Source organism: Mobula birostris, chromosome 18 (genome assembly GCF_030028105.1).
Source record: "Mobula birostris isolate sMobBir1 chromosome 18, sMobBir1.hap1, whole genome shotgun sequence".
NCBI classification, from domain to species: Eukaryota; Metazoa; Chordata; class Chondrichthyes; order Myliobatiformes; family Myliobatidae; genus Mobula; species Mobula birostris.
In genome coordinates, this window is record NC_092387.1 from 57531121 (window position 1) to 57548044 (window position 16924).

The following is a 16924-nucleotide window of genomic DNA, read 5'->3' on the forward strand; positions in this document are numbered from 1 at the left end:
GCAACCATTGTAGCTCTTCTGGGAATGCTGAGCCAATGCCAATTCTCCCGGGATCTTTAAGTTCTTGAGGCTGTAGCGCTTTACGTAGCTAGCCAGCCATCCCTAGCACCAACACTTCCACGAATTTCAGCTTCTTTCAGCATTATTGTGTGAATGCTCGATTCGTTCTTACCGACCTTACGGCCCACTTTGGAATGCGACATGCCACTTTTCAAAAGATCTAATATTTCTAATTTCTCGGTGAGAGAGAGCACTTTACACTCCCTCTTAGCCTTTGAGGAATTGCTTTGACCACGTAATTGCTTATCAGGAGACATTTTTTCACAGAAACAAAGTAGTGAATGAACGAGAAGCGAGGCGAACAATACTCGAACGATGAGTGCTGGAGAGAGAACTTCCAGGTTTTCCTGATTTGCGGTTGGTTGAATTCGCGCATGCGGGACTCGCAGATAAGGAGGGCTGACTGTAGTCTCATTAACAGCGGGATAGAAGCAGTCTTTGAGACTAGTCGTACGTACTTTCAGGCTTTTGTATCTTCTGCTCAATGGGAGAGGGTAGAAGAGAGAAGGCCCCAGGTGGCTGGGGTTTTTGATTATGTCTACTTATGCAGCGAGAAGTATAGATCAAGTCCATAGGAGGGAGGCTGGTTTCCAAGATGCACCGAGAAATGTCCACGTTTTGCAGTTTCTTGCAATCATGAGCGGAACAGCAGCTGAGCAGTTAGGCATCCAGGTAGGATGCTTCTTATGGCACATCAATAAAAATTGGGAAGGGTCTTTAGCTTCCTGAGGAAATAGCAGCATTGGTGAGCTTTCTTGGCCATGACGTCTATGTGGTTGGACCAGGCTATTGGGGATGTTCACACTGAACAGCCTGAAGCTCTCAGCCTCAGCACCGTTGATGTAGGCAGGATCATATGCACTGCACCCCTTCCTGAAGTCAGTGGCCAGTTATTCTGTTTAGTTGACCTTGAGGGAAAGGTTGTCAGATGCATTTTGGGCATTCAAACCAGGGTAGGGCCCATACAGTGAATGACAGGGCACAGGTGAGTGTTGTGGAGCGGAGAGGGGCTGAGGAAAGAGGCCAAGATTTACAAGTGCCCAGCTCACTCTAAGTGGACAGGCTGGTGGAGAGGGCATTTAGCATGGTGACCTTCATCAGGGCATCACGCTTAGGAGTAGGAGCATTATGTTGCAGTTACATAAATCTTTGATGATGCTGCACTTGGAATATTGTATACAGTTTTGGCCACCCCATTATAGAAAGCATTTGTCAAACTGGAGAGGGTACAGAAGAGCTTTATGAGAATGCTGTCTGAACCAGAGGGCCTGAGCTATAGGGAGAGGTTGGCCATGTTGTATCTTCTTTCTTTGGAGCATAGGAGAATGAGAGGTGACCTCACAGAAGTTTATAAAATCATGAGTGGTATGAATAAGATAGACAGTCATTGTCTTGTCCCCAACATTGGAGAGTCCAAAATTAGATGGCACAGATACAAGTTAAGAAGGGAGTCGTTTAAAAGAAGCCTGACAGGTAACTCATTTGCATAGAGGGTAGTGAACTCCTGGAATGAGTTGCTAGAGGAAGTGATTGAGATAATTATGATTTAGACTGTCTTTTCTTCCTTATTCATTTGGAAGAGGAAATGCCTTGTGACAGTGTCATACGGCACGGAACTGGGACACTTGGCCTACTGATACCATGATGACACTCAAGTCCCTGTTTCTACTGACCACATTATATTCTCCCCACGTTTGCGTCAACTGTCCTCAGATTCTACCGCTCTCCTACGCACTCACAGTGGCCAATCAACCTGCCAGCTCACACGTCTTTGGGATGTGGAGGGAGACCCTTGTGGTCCCAGGGACAGCCTGCAGGCACCGGGGCCGAACACAAATTGTGGGAGCTGTGAGATATTGCTTTTGCTGTTCCGCCCATCTGCTCCCTGGGCTCAGTTGAACAACTGCATGGTGTAGTCCTTCTCAAAGAACAAAAAGAAAACGACAGGATTTTCCCCGTCCACATGCCAACCTGCCCCTGTAAAATGGAGGCAGCTGCCAAACTTGGCTTGATGCGTCTTTTGTTTTCCTCACGTGAATGGAAGCTGACTGTTCTGTGCTGTCTACTCCTTGTGACTCCAGTCGCACAGGATTTGGGTGTGGCTCTAGTGCCTTGGGGGGGGGGAGGGAAGGGTGGGTAATTACAAGGTTTGCCAATGATGTAGCTTTCGACCCTGTCCTTGTAGATTTTGCCTTTGTACAGAAATTACTCTGTGAACGTAAAAGGATTGTGAGAGGACTAGAATATGAAAGCGAGAATGCTAGGGTGAGGCTTTTTAAGGTATTGGTGAAACCACACTTGGACAGTTTTGGGCCCTGTATCTAAAAAAGGGTGTGCTGGCATTGGAGTGGGTCCAGTGGAGTTTCACAAGAATGATCCCTGGAACAAAAGGATTAATGTCAGATGGCTCTGGGCCCGTACTCGCTGGAGTTGAGAAGAATGCCGGGGGGGGGGGGGAGAGGGGTGGTCTCATCGAAACTTATCAAATATTGAAAGGCTTAGATAGAGTGGATATGGAGAGGATGTTTTCTATAGTGGGGAAGCCAAGGACCAGGGGACACAGCCTCAGAATACAAGGACATCCCTTTAGAACAGAGATGAGGAGTTTCTTTAGGCTAAGAGTGGTGAATCTGTGGAATTTATTGCCACAGATGACTGTGGATGCCAAATCATTGGGTATTATTTATCTATTTAGAGATACAGCTTGGAACAGGCTCTTCTAGCCCACTGAGCTGCACCACCCAGTAGCCCACTCATGTAACCCCAGCAGTATCTAGGCTCTATAAGGCGCTGGTGAGACCTCACTTGGAGTACTGTGGGCAGCTTTGGTCTCCTTATTTAAGAAAGGATGTGCTGACGTTGGAGAGGGTACAGAGAAGACTCACTAGAATGATTCTGGGAATGAGAGGGTTAACATATGAGGAATGTTTGTCTGCTCTTGAACTGTATTCCTTGGAGTTTAGAAGAATGAGGGGAGACCTCATAGAAACATTTCGAATGTTAAAAGGCATGGACAGAGTGGATGTGGCAAAGTTGTTTCCCATGATGGGGGAGTCTAGTACGAGAGGGCATGACTTAAGGATTGAAGGGCGCTCATTCAGAACAGAAATGCGAAGAAATTTTTTTAGTCAGAGGGTGGTGAATCTATGGAATTCGTTGCCACGGGCAGCAGTGGAGGCCAAGTCATTGGGTGTATTTAAGGCAGAGATTGATAGGTATCTGAGTAGCCAGGGCATCAAAGGTTATGGTGAGAAGGCGGGGGAGTGGGACTAAATAGGAGAATGGATCAGCTCATGATAAAATGGCGGAGCGGACTCGATGGGCTGAATGGTCTACTTCTGCTCCTTTGTCTTATGGTCTTATGGTATCACAGGACAATTTTCAATGACCATGTAACCCACTAACCCGTAAGTCTTTGGACTATGGGAGGAAACTAGAGTAAACCCATTGGAGAACATATAAACTTCCTACAGATGACATCGGAATTGAACTCCACACTCCAATGCCTAAGCTGTAATAGCATTTGCTAAGCACTACACTACCATGACACCCCAAAAGACAAAGGGTATATTTAAAGTGGAAGATTATAGGATCTGCATTAGTAAGGGTGTCAAAAGTTATGGGGAGAAGGCAGGAGAACAGGGTTGGGGGATAACAAATCAGCCATGATGGAATGGTAGAGCAGACTCTATGGTCTAAATAGCCTAATTCTACTGCTATGTCTTATGGTCTAATTGTCTTACCAGAAAATCCCTGTCAGTTCAAATTTCAAAGTAATTTTGCTAGCAAAGTACGTATATGTTACTGTATACTACCTTGAGATTCATTTACTGGAAAAACAAGTTGTAAAAAGTTGTCGTAAGTGAATTGGCAGGTTTTAGAATCAGTTTGGAGTTATGTTCAGTGAGGTCATCCAATCTGGTTCAGGAGCCTGATGGTTGTAGGTTAATAACTACTCCTGAACCTGGTGATGTGGGACCTGAGGTTCTTGAACCAGCTGCCCAATGGTATAGTGAGAGGAGAGCATGACCTGGATGGTGGGGGTCCTTGATGATGGTTGCTGCTTTGTTGAAGCAGCACTGCATGTAAATTAACTTATTGATGTTTATCCCACCACAGAACTTTTGAAATTGCAAAATATTTTTTTAAAAAGATAATTTCCTTCAGCCTTCCTCTGTGTTCCCACATTTAAGGCTGTGTACTGTGTTTTAAATGTAGTTGTTCAAAAACTTTACCATCCACTTGGGAACAAGAGAAAATCTGCAGACGCTGGAAGTCCAAGCAATGCACACAAAATGCCGGAGGAACTCAGCAGGCCAGGCAGCATCTATGGGGGAAAAAAGTACAGTCGACGTTTCAGGCTGAGACCCTTCGGCAGGACTTGTCCACTTGGGAATGCTTTAATCCAGCCAATTTCTACAGATGCACTGTGGAGAGCACTTTTACTGGTTGCATGATCGTCTGGTATGGTGAGGCCACTGCACAGGATCAGGGAAAGCTGCAGAGGGTTACAAACTTGGCCACCTCCATCGTGGGAACTAGCCTCCCCACCATCGAGGACATCTTCAAAAGGCATTTCCTCAAAAATGCGGCCTCTATCTTTAAGGATCCCCACCACCTAGAATATCCCCTCTTCTCATTACTACCATCAGGGAGGAGGTATAGAAGCCTGAAAACACACACTGAAAATGTTTTAGGAACAGCTTCTTCCCCTCCGCCATCAGATTTCTGAACGGTCCATGAATCTAGGAATGCTGCCTCAGTATTTTTGCTCTTTTTTTTGCACCAGATGTATGCATGTCTTGTAATTTATACTACATTTTATGTATTGCACTGCACTGCCACCAGAAAACTATAGATTTCATGACATACATTATGGTAGTGGTAATCACCCTGTTCTGATTCTGTGCTGTTCATGATCTTGATGGCATTGCAGTCACTGGGTGGCAGGAGGTATTTATACTGAGGGCCAGCAAACGGAGGGTGTTGGGCAAGTTCCAGGCACCGAGTTCCCTCGTTTGTTGTGAGGCAGTGTCTGAAGTGATGAGTGAACACCGTCTCCTTGTGTGTGTGTGTGTGTCCATTAGATAGACTTTGGGTAAAGCCACGGATGTTTGATGCAAGGATCTCACTTGTATTCTGCCTTTCCTGTCATAAACAGGATGCGTCCACTCAGGCCCAGAAGGAGCAAGAGGAAGATGAGTACCAGAAGGAGTACGAGCGCTTTGAGAAGGACTTGGAGAAGCGCAAGGATGAGTTCTGGAAGCAACACCCCGAGCTGCACACTCCAGGTACGGAAAGAAAGAAAGATTAGCTTTATTTGTCACATTTACTTTGAAACATACAGTGAAATACACCATTTGTGTCAAATCAAATCGAAAAGGATTGTGCAGGCAGCCTGCAAGTGTCACTATGCTTCTGGTGCCAACATGGCACGGCCACAACTCACTAACGGTGATCGCACAACTTTGGAATGTGTGAGAAATCTGGAGTACTTGGAGGGAACCCAATTGTTCATGGGGAGAATGTACACACAAACTCTTTACAGACAATGGCAGGAATCGAACCTCGATTTTCCAGCTGGTGCTGTAATAGCATTGTGCAAACCTCTACACTACCCTGCTGCCCCAGCTGGGTATCAAAGAGTCAGACTATTCCTTCATTATCTTTGTCAACCCTGTGAAACGCTTCCCATTTTGGCACCTCACCCATTTACAGTGATGTGCCAGACAAGAGACGTATCGCACTTACCCACTGCTTCTCATCATCCCTTCTAACATCAACTCATCTTGGTCGCGTGGGTGCAATTGGGTGGTGCGGGCTCGTTGGGCTGCAAGGGCCTGTTACCATGCTGTGTCTCTAAATTAAATTAAATTGAATTAAATATCTACTTTGCTCCCTAATAACTGTAATGCATTTCCCAGTAAACATGTTTGTCTCACTCAGTTTACCTCCTCCCAGAAGTAAATTGCCCTTTGGGAGAAGAGGGTTTTGCATAACAGGTACCGGAAGGCTCCGTGCATACAGAAATCTAGAAGATTTGTCAGGCCCACCATTCAGGGATGCAACCTTTGCTCCTCCTCGGATCCTGAGTCCCTTTGACATAACAGCTGGAAGAATCATCTCTCAGATTCCTTAAAGTTAACTAGCTGGCATTTTCAACTGTAAGAGTCAATTTTGCTTGCCATATACATTTATATGTATTAGGAATTTGCTGCGGTATGTTGGCCCTTTTGTAATCCATTTTACAATACAACTGTTGGAGTCCTGACCACCGTTGAGGGAGACTAGTGACAAACCTACATGCCTGTGATGCTACATTGTACCTGTGCCTCACTATACTTGTACATATGACAATGAACTCGACTTGATGATTATTCTTTTCCCATTCTGCGAAAGTTCTCACGCTCCCAATTCCTCGTTCACTCCGATGTTCTTAGATGAAGAAGCCTTTGAGACGCAGAGCCAGCGGGAGATGCAAATGGTTATCAGTGGGCAGTCCATAGTTTGGGATGAGCTGACAAAACTTAAGGAAAGGTTGGCGGACGCATTTGACGAGCACAAGCGACATACGGAGAACTTCAGTAAACTGAGCAAGGATCGACATACAAGCACTACAGACAGAGAAAGCGGACGTCAGGCAAGTTGGTGTCTCTGACAGGTTTGGTTGGGAGTGAAAACATATTTCTGTTTGAATAGCAGATTCAGGCACAGTTATTACAAGTCTATATATCGAAAACGTAAGGTGAAGCGTTTAGAATCAGGTTTATTATTGCTGAAACGCTATGAATTCGTTGCATTGCGGCAGCGGAGCAAGACAAAACAATTCTATAAGTTACAAAAAAAAATTAAAGTAAGTAAACAGTGAGAAAGAGTAATAGTGAGAGTGTTCATGGACTGTTCAGAAATGTGATGGCACAGGGGAAGAAGCTGTTCCTAAAACTTTGAGTATGGGTCTTCAGGCTCCCCTACCTCTTCCCTGATGGTAGTAATGAGAAGAGGACAAGCCCCAGATGGTGGGAGTCAGTTAATGATGTTGCCTTCTTGGGGCACCACCTTTTGAAGATGTTCTTGACTACGAGAGCCTTGTGCCCGTGATGGAACTAGCCTCTTTCGATCTTGTGCAACGGAGCCTCTATATTAGGCAGTGATGCAAACAGTCAGAATGCTCTTCATCGTGAATCGGTGGAAATTTACTTTAGTGATGAATCAAGTCACCTCTAACTCCTAATGAAGCGTAGCCACTGGTGTGCCTTCTTCGTGATTGTGTCAAAGTACTGGGCCCAAGATAGATCCTCGGAGATGTCGATGCCCAGGAACGTGAAACTGCTCACCCTTTCCACTGCTGATCCCTGAATGAGGACTGGTGTGGGTTCTCCTAACTTCCCATTCCAGAAGTCCACAAACAGTTCTTTGGTCTTCCTGACATTGAGTGCAAGGTTGTTGTTGTAACACAACTTAACCAATGTTAATCTATCTCACAGGGGCTTTATTAAAATATATATTTGTCCATGACATGCATTGTTCTGACCATGCCAGAATTTATAGTCCCCAATTGTCCTTGAGTTACTGTGCTGTTAGACAATGTTCAAAGGTTAGAATAGAAATAATGGAAGCCTTTCTGAGATAGTAGATTGTATTGGGACATGCGTGACCTTGGAATATTTTGTAATTGGTTAATTATTACCTTGTGCACCCGAACAGATCATTTCCAAATTGAAGTAGATCGAGGTAGTGCAAACTTAAAAACAACAACAAATGTAGAATGTAGTGTTACAGAGAAAGTGCAGTGCAGAAAGTCAATAAGATACAATCCCTCGATAAGGTAGATTGAGAGATCGAGATTTCATCTTTATCATATGAAGTCCATTTACGAATCTTGTAATAGTGGGTTAGAATCTGTTGGTGAGCCTGTTTCACATTTTATATCCTCTGTCCCATAGGAGAGGGGAGAAGGGAGAATGATCGGAGTAGGGAGGGTCTTTAATTATGCTGGCTGCTTTCCCCAGGCAGTGAAAGTGTAGACTGAGTCAATGGGCGAAGGACACGATTACCTTGTAGTTTGTGCAATTGGATTGAATCCTGGGATAAAGACCTTGTCTTCTGAAGAGCGACTTGAAGAAGATTAGTCCATACTCATTGGAAGTTTACACAGAGGACTGAGCTAATTGGGCAAGGTTCTGTATGGGAGAGACAGGGTAGTGCTGTAAATCTTTTTGCTCCTGCTCAGCGTCAGGATGAGGGGATGACTGTTTAGAAAATGGGTGAGAACGACTTTCTTCCTGTGAGGGCTGTAGAATTATTCCAGCGTTTGAAAGTTCAATCATTAAACCGATGTTCAATTGAAGTGTAGAATTGTTACAACAATGGAGGAAACCATTCAACCCATTGAGGGCGTCCTCAAGAAAATAGGAGTAAGCGAAAGCCACTCAGCTCCTCTAGCCTGTCCCGCTATTCAATATGATTGTGGCTGATCTCCCCAGGATGCCGTTCCAATGCCAGTTCCTCTATCTTCCTAAAATGTATCTAGCTCCATTTCAAAATTGTGAAGGATGTTGACAGAGTTAATGCAAACAGACTTTTTCCACTGAGATCGGTTGAGACCAGAACTAAAGATCATAGGTAAGGGTGAAAGGTTAAATATTTAAGGGCAGTCTGAGGGGAACCTTCATTAAGAGAATGATGCAAGTGTAGAATGAGCTGCCGGTGAACATGGTGGATGCAGGTTCAATTGCAACATTTAGGAGATGTTCGGATGAGTATGTGGATGGGAGGGGTATGGAGGGATTTGGCCCAGGTGTGGGTCAATGAGACTAAACAGAATAACAGAGGGACAAAGGCCTGTTTTTGTGTTATAGTGCTCTATGACTCTAATACTTAATAGACTAGCCTCCACCACTCTCCGAGGCAGAGGAATCCAGAGGTTCATTGTCCTATGTGAGAACAATTTTCTTCATATCTTGGCTTTAAATGGCCAGTCCTTTAACTCTCTTAAGGGAGATTAAGGCTCATTTGTGACCCTCCCACTAGTGGAAACATAGATCTGTACAGCACAAAACAGGCCCTTCGACCCACAATGAGATGACAACTTTTTAACTAAGTTCCTACATAGCCTACTATTCTTCAACCATCTTTGTGCCTATCTGAGATTCTCTTAAATGCCCCTAATGTTACTGCCTCTACCACCACCCCGGCAGGTATTCCACACACTCTCCACTTGCCTCTGACATTTCCCCCTACATTTCCCTCCAATCACCTTAAAATTATGCCCCTATGTAATAGCCACTTCCAAGCCCTGGGGAAAAAATCTCTGGTTGTCCGCTGTATCTGTTCCTCTTATATCTTGTACACTCTCGAGTCGCCTCTCGTCCTCCTCCACTCCAAAGAGAAAATCCCTAGCTCACTGCCTTCTTAAGACGTACTCTCCAATGCAGGAAGCATTCTGGTAAATCTCCCCTGCACCATCTTTAATGCTTCCAAGTCCTTCCTATAATGAGGTGATAAGAAATATCCTGAAACCTATTCTGATTTTCTCTCATAAAACTTTATGTAGTTCAATAAAATCACCTCTCATTCTTCTAATCTTCCAGGAATACAGACCCAACCTGTTTATTCATTTGCTGCTCTCAGGGTTTGACCAAGACTGTTTTGTGGAGACAAATAGACAATATACTTTTTGGGTTGAGATTCTTCATCTGAACTGAAAGATAGAGGGGGACAGCCAGAATAAGGAAGTGAGGGGGAGGGGTGGAACAAGAACTGGCAGGAGATGGGTGGGTCCGGTGATTGGCAGATGGAGGAGTGATAAGTGGACATAACGACAGAAGTTGAGTGGTGTTAGGCAGAGGCAACATAGGGTTGCAGATCGAATACGACAGGAAAGGAAGGTCGTCCTGATGAAAGGTCCCCGCTGAAGTGTCGGCTGTACTCTTTTCCGTAGAAGCTGCCTGCTGAGTTTCTCCAGCATTTTGTGCGTGTTGCTTGGACTTGCAGCATCTGCAGATTTTCACTTGTTTGATCAAATATTTACATGGGTTTTGAAAAACGAAGGAGAGGCTGAGAGATTTAATCTGGACATTCCCCTGAAGTTATGTTAGGAATGCTGTTCTTACAAGCTGTCTACAGATCAGGAACTTGAAGGTAGTGCCACACTTTTCTGTAGCTTAAGTTGCATCTGGTGGATTGAATCCCAATATAACATTTTCCAAATGGAGCAGCAAAGGAGCAGGAGGTTAAATGGCTGGAAATGAAATATAGAACTCCACTGGACCTTGAAACACTAACCATTCAGATTTATTTATTGCATGTACAATACACAGAAACATACAGTGAAATATGCCATTTGCTTTCACAACCAACACACCCAAGGATTGCCTGGGGACAGACCGCAAGCGTTGCCATACATCTGGGTACCAACGTAGCATGCTCACAATGCTTGTCAGGACAACAAAGAACATAGCAAAAACACAACATACAAAGCAACAATGAACAACAGCAAATCAAGCCCAGTTTCTCCCACACCCCCCCGCCATGGACATAAAAGACCTCTAACCCTAGGACAGGCTTCCAGTCTGCAGTGGGTTTATGGTCATTGGGCCTTTGACTTTCCCAGTGGACTCGCAGAGATTCACAGACTTGGGCTCCAGCCATTGGGCCTTCCTTTCTGGACTTCCATTTGACCTTTGACCAGGGCTTGCTAATGACGACGATAGAGGACCCTGGATAATGACCCAAACTCGCTCCGGACTTGCTGATGACTGGAGCCCAAACTCTAGCTGGTCTGCTGGCCTGACGTCCGACCATGTTCACGTTGCTGGCCTTCAAACACAGTATGGAGGCTTGGAATCTGGCTTGAACTCTAATTTCCCCACATCCCTGTCCCTGACCCTAACCTGACCCCCAACTTCTCTCTCTGTTCCCCAAACCATCCCTACAAACCTAAAAACACACTATAAAACAACTGAGTCCAAGCTGCGACTTTGTCGGAGGCCACAGCTCAGTGCCACCTTGACCGTATCCTTGCAAACCCTCTGGGTTGCTTTCAGTGCACCCATATTAATTAAATAGTCAGAGAATTAAATACCCCAGTTTACTGCTTAAATACTTTGTTTAAAGATCTTTAGTGCACTGGAGAATTGCTTTAAATCTTTTTTTTTATAACCCACCAGTCTTTATTGCTTTGCTTCATAATTTTTTAAATACACGTGACAGTCCAGGAGATAATCCTGAGTACTCGATTTCATTTGAATATCTCTGTAGGCCGTCTGCTAAGAGGCTTTGACGAGGAGATTATTGGGATTATAATTATGATTCAAGCGAATGAGCGCCACATAACCTGCTACACACAAAGTTCACATTTAATAAAATTGTGACAAATTCCAGAAGAAGCTTGATTATATTACCCCTTCCTGTTGACAAGCCTTCAAGTAGAAAGTTATCATCAAAGCACGTATATGTCCTGAGATTAATTTCCTTGCAGGCATTCATAGGAAAATAAAGAAATACAATAGAATTTGTACAAAACTACACACGAAGTCTGAAAAACAATCAATATGGAAAAATACAAATTGTGCAAATAATAAAAAAGTAATGAATAATACTGTTCAAAGCTCAAAGTAAATGCATCACCAAAGTACATATCGTCATCATCATCATCATCAGCGATCACTTGTAATCGAGTATGATTCTTCTCCTGGTGGTTAATCTGGTCACTTGTGGGTCTTGAGATGACTGAAGAGGCCGATCCATGATCCACAAGTCCTGTTGCAGTGTAGGGAGGTGTTGGTCATTAAAATGGTGGTGATGTAGCTAGATGGGTCTTCCCCAGTCTTTCCTTATGTTGAAGCCACATCAACAGCAGGGTGGAGGGATTCTTCGAGCTGTACAATCCCCTCGTAGACAATCCTTCTCCAGCTTTTCCTATCCTGTGCTAATTTCTCCCATCCATTCAGGTTGATATGGTACTTCCTCAGGTGGAACTTGATATTGTTCTTGAAACACTTTTTCTGCCCTCCAGGAGCGCACTTTGCATCCTTGAGTTGGCCGAACAGGAGTTGTTTAGGGAGGTGGGAGTCGGGCATAAGGATGATGTGGCTAACCCATGGCAACTGGTGTTGAGTCATGATTGTGGCTATGACTTCCTTAGCTGGAGTTAGTGCACCTGTTTTTCCAGTTAACTCTCAGAATCTTTCGGGGTCATCTTTGATGGTAAGTTTCTAGGGTTTTTTTGTGTATATTGTCCATGACTCTGCTCTGTATAGCAAGGAAGGGAGGACTGTAGCTTTATAGACCAGAAGCTTAGTATTGGTCTTGATATCCCGATCTTCAAAAACCCTCTTTTTCAGCCTGGCAAAAGTTCCACTTGCACAGCCTGCTCTGCGATTTATTTCAAGGTCAATTTTGGCTCTTGAAGAAAGAAGGCTGCCAATATATGGGAAATGATCAGTGTTCTCCAGAGGGATGTTGTCAACTTGGATGGTTAGAGGTCCGACTAGGAGTTGACGATGCCATCGTCTACCTGCTGAACCGTGTCTACACCCACATGGACAAGCCAGCGAGCACTGTGGGGGTCATGTTTTTTGACTTCTCCAGTGCGTTCAACACCACCCACCCTGCTCTGCTGGGGGAGAAGCTGACAGCGATGCAGGTGGATGCTTTCCTGGTGTCATGGATTCTTGATTACCTGACTGGCAGACCACAGTACGTGTGCTTGCAACACTGTGTGTCCGACAGAGTGATCAGCAGCATTGGGGCTCCACAGGGGTCTGTCTTGTCTCCCTTTCTCTTCACCATTTACACCTCAGACTTCAACTACTGCACAGAGTCTTGTCATCTTCAGAAGTTTTCTGATGACTCTGCCATAGTTGGATGCATCAGCAAGGGAGATGAGGCTGAGTACAGGGCTACGGTAGGAAACTTTGTCACATGGTGTGAGCAGAATTATCTGCAGCTTAATGTGAAAAAGACTAAGGAGCTGCTGGTAGACCTGAGGAGAACTAAGGTACCGGCGACCCCTGTTTCTATCCAGGGGGTCAGTGTGGACATGGTGGAGGATTATAAATACCTGGGGATACGAATTGACAATAAACTGGACTGGTCAAAGAACACTGAGGCTGTCTACAAGAAGGGTCAGAGCCATCTCTTTTTCCTGAGGAGACTGAGGTCCTTTAACATCTGTTGGACGATGCTGAGGATGTTCGACGAGTCTGTGGTGGCCAGTGCTATCACGTTTGCTGTTGTGTGCTGGGGCAGCAGGCTGAGGGTAGCAGACACCAACAGAATCAACAAACTCATTCGTAAGGCCAGTGATGTTGTGGGGATGGAACTGGACTCTCTCACGGTGGTGTCTGAAAAGAGGATGCTGTCCAAGTTGCATGCCATCTTGGACAATGTCTCCCATCCACTACATAATGGACTGGTTGGGCACAGGAGTACATTTAGCCAGAGACTCATTCCACCGAGATGCAACACAGAGCTTCATAGGAAGTCATTCCTGCCTGTGGCCATCAAACTTTACAACTCCTCCCTTGGAGGGTCAGACACCCTGAGCCAATAGGCTGGTCCTGGATTTATTTCCTGGCATAATTTACATATTACTATTTAACTATTTATGGTTTTATTACTATTTAATTATTTATGGTGCAACTGTAATGAAAACTAATTTCTCCTGGAATCAATAAGGTATGACTATGACTATTAAGTGCTTGATCTGGAGCAGGGCTTGGGTCTTGATGTTTAGATCAAGTCGCAGGAGCTGGTATGCTCTGGTAAAAGCATCCATTATGCATTGCAGATCCTCCTCAGAGTGAGCTGCAATGGTGGTGTCATTTGCATATTGGAGCTCCATGATGGAAGTAGTTGACAGTTTGCTCTCTGCCTTGAACCCGCCTGTCCTATAGAGAATTCTGGATTATTTGTGGGAGGTCATGGCCTGTGAGATGAAGAATGTTTGCAATGAAAACTGCAAACAGAGTTGGGGCAATGATGCACCCGTTTGACCCTGGTCTCAACCTTAAAAGGTGCTGTTTCAGAGCCGCTCTTGCACTCATATTGCGTAAGAGCTTGAGGTATTTCTTTGGGCACCTGATTTTGGACAGTACCTGCAGGACAATTTACAGAGTCAAATGCTTTTACAAGGTCTATGAAGGCCATATAAGGTGGGAGATTTTGTTCCTGGGCTTCCTCCTGCAATTGACATGCAGTGAAAATCATGTCAGATGTTCCTCTGGCTGGACAGAAGCTGCTGTGGCACTCAGGCAGGAGATCTTCTGCCAGAGGTGAAAGCCGATCACATAAAATTCAGGTGAGTATCTTTCCTGTCATAGAGAGGAGGGAGATGCTTCTATAGTTTCCACAGTCAGCTTTGTCACCTTTTTGAAGAGTGTGACAATCAGGTTGTCTCTGAGTTCAGCTGGAATCTTTTGGTCCCAGATCTTGACAAGTAGGTAATGAATATGATTTAAGAGTTCCGTGCCACCTTCCTTGAGGTTTTCTGCTGGAATTCCATCAGGCCCGGTGGCCTTGTTGTTCTTCAATTTCTTGCAAGCTCTCTGCACTTCTTTGACACTAGGAGGCTTACTCATGTCCTCCTCATCGGTCGTTGTGGGAGCTGGTTGATGACTTCAATGTCAGCAGTGGCATTATGATTAAATAGCTCCTGAAGGTGTTCCTTCCATTGAGAGTTGATGACATCATTGTCCGTTAGTAGCCTTCATCCATCTTTGGAGCAAAGGGGGTTTAGGCCACGATGGTTTGGGCCATACACCACCTTGGTGGCAATAAAGAAACCCCTGATATCACCAGAGTCAGCAAGCCGTTGTATTTCTAGGGCCCTCTCAGTCCACCACTGATTCTTTATTTCCCTTACTCTACGCTGGACTGCGGCCTTAGCTTTGGAGTGGGCTTCTCTTTTCACCTTGCAGTTGATGTCCCTCTGCCAGGCACAGAAAGCTTCCTTTTTGTTGTTGTTTAGCTCTTCTAATTCATTGTTATTTTCATCAAACCTACCTTTGTTTTTCCTGTTCTTGTATCCAATGATGTTTTTACAAGTAGCAAGGATGGTGGTACAAAGTAGATTTATTACCGAAGTACATATATGTCACCATTTACAAACCTGAGATTAATAAATAAATAAGCAATAAATATTGAGATGAAGAGTCCTTCAAATCGAGTCCATAGGGTAGGAACAGTTCAATACTGAGGAAAGTGAATTTGAGTTAAATTATCCCCTCTGGTTCAAGAGCCTGATGGTTGTGGGTTAATAACTGTTCCAGAACCAGGAGTTGTGGGTCCCGAGGCTCCTCTACCTTCTTCCTGATGGCAGCAATGAGAAGAGAGCGTGGCCTGTTTGGTGGGGGTCCCTGATGATGGTTGCTGCTTTCCTGCAACAGTGCTACATGTAGATGTGCTCAGTGGTGGGGCAGGCTTTACCCGTGATGGACTGGGCCACATCCACGACTTTTTGTAGGATTTTCCATTCAAGGGTATCTCTATACCAGGCTGTAATGCAACTGGTGAATATACTCTCTACCACACATCTATAGAGGTTTGACAAAGTTTTAATGACATGCTGAACCTTTGCAAACTTCCAAGAAAGCAGAGGCACTGCTGTGCTTCAGTCCTTGGAAAAAACTCTATAGGTTGTGCAGTCAATTCAATTTTTAGTGTTCTTCTACAACCAGTGTGCAAAAGAGGCAAACTGTGCAAATAATGTACTACTACTGAGAACATGAGTTGTAAAGAATCCTTTGGCGTGTGACTGTAGGTCATAGAATCAGTTCAGGCTGATGGTGAATGAAGTTGTCCATTTGGCTTTCTGCAAAAATTGTTTGGGTCTAAATGCAAACAACAGGAATTCTGCAGATGCTGGAAATTCAAGCAACACACATAAAAGTTGCTGGTGAACGCAGCAGGCCAGGCAGCATCTCTAGGAAGAGGTGCAGTCGACATTTTAGGCCAAGACCCTTCGTCAGGATTAACTCACTCTTCCTTCAGTTAGTCCTGACGAAGGGTCTCGGCCTGAAACGTCGACTGCACCTCTTCCTAGAGATGCTGCCTGGCCTGCTGCGTTCACCAGCAACTTTTATGTGTGTTGCTTGGGTCTAAATGTTTTGGTTTTTAAGATAGGCCTGTTAGAGCTTCTTGGATGCCCTGGCTTCTAACGCTGGTGTGGTGGTATAATGTACAGGGTCCTGTGAGTTGAAAAGTTTGGGGTTGATGCTGAAGGTTATCCAGTACCTGTGATCTTGAACACTGGGTTGCAATTCTTTGAAATATGGTCTGTTATTAAAGTTGTCATCTCTTATATGGTGAGAAGCTTAATATTTAGGTTGGCTCAGCTAGTAGAGTGGCCTGACAGCACCAGACATTTGGGTTCAATCCTGACCTCCAGTGCTCTCTGTGTGGAGTTTGCACGCTCTTCCTGTGACTGTGTGGATTTCCTTCTACATCACAGTGAAGGATAATTGGACAATGTAAGTTACGCTTAGTCCATAGCTGTAGAGTAGAGTGGGGGTGGGGGGAGAGTGCAGGGGAATATGGGGTAAACAAAAGATGGAATTGGAGTTGTTAAATAGATACTGGACAGTTTAAAAAAAAGTTTAGCTTTTCTTGTTAAATGTACCTTAAAATACACAGCAGACATCCCACCCTACTCATTTCAGGGAGGTATCACTACCATTTCAGGGAGATAGCACCCACTCCCCGCAACCCCATATCCCTCCCTCCCCCCCCCCCCCCCCCCCCCGGTCGACCTCCAAGGGTGTATGTAATACTTTGTTTAGTGATTTTGTCTAATCTGTAAACCAAGTTGGGTAGATGCAGCAAATATGACATTAAAATATGTACTTATATTATCACATTTATT

The 16924-nt window shown here is 44.7% G+C and overlaps 1 protein-coding gene across 1 annotated transcript in view; it reads left to right on the top strand.

Annotated features, from left to right (window-relative positions):
- Positions 1-16924, top strand: part of LOC140212138 (protein ERGIC-53-like) — a 124318-nt gene that overhangs the window by 43218 nt on the left and 64176 nt on the right. The window contains exons 8-9 of the mRNA XM_072282744.1: positions 5222-5351; positions 6501-6700. Of these exons, the coding sequence (XP_072138845.1) occupies positions 5222-5351; positions 6501-6700 (330 nt within the window). The remainder of the gene's footprint in view (positions 1-5221; positions 5352-6500; positions 6701-16924) is intronic.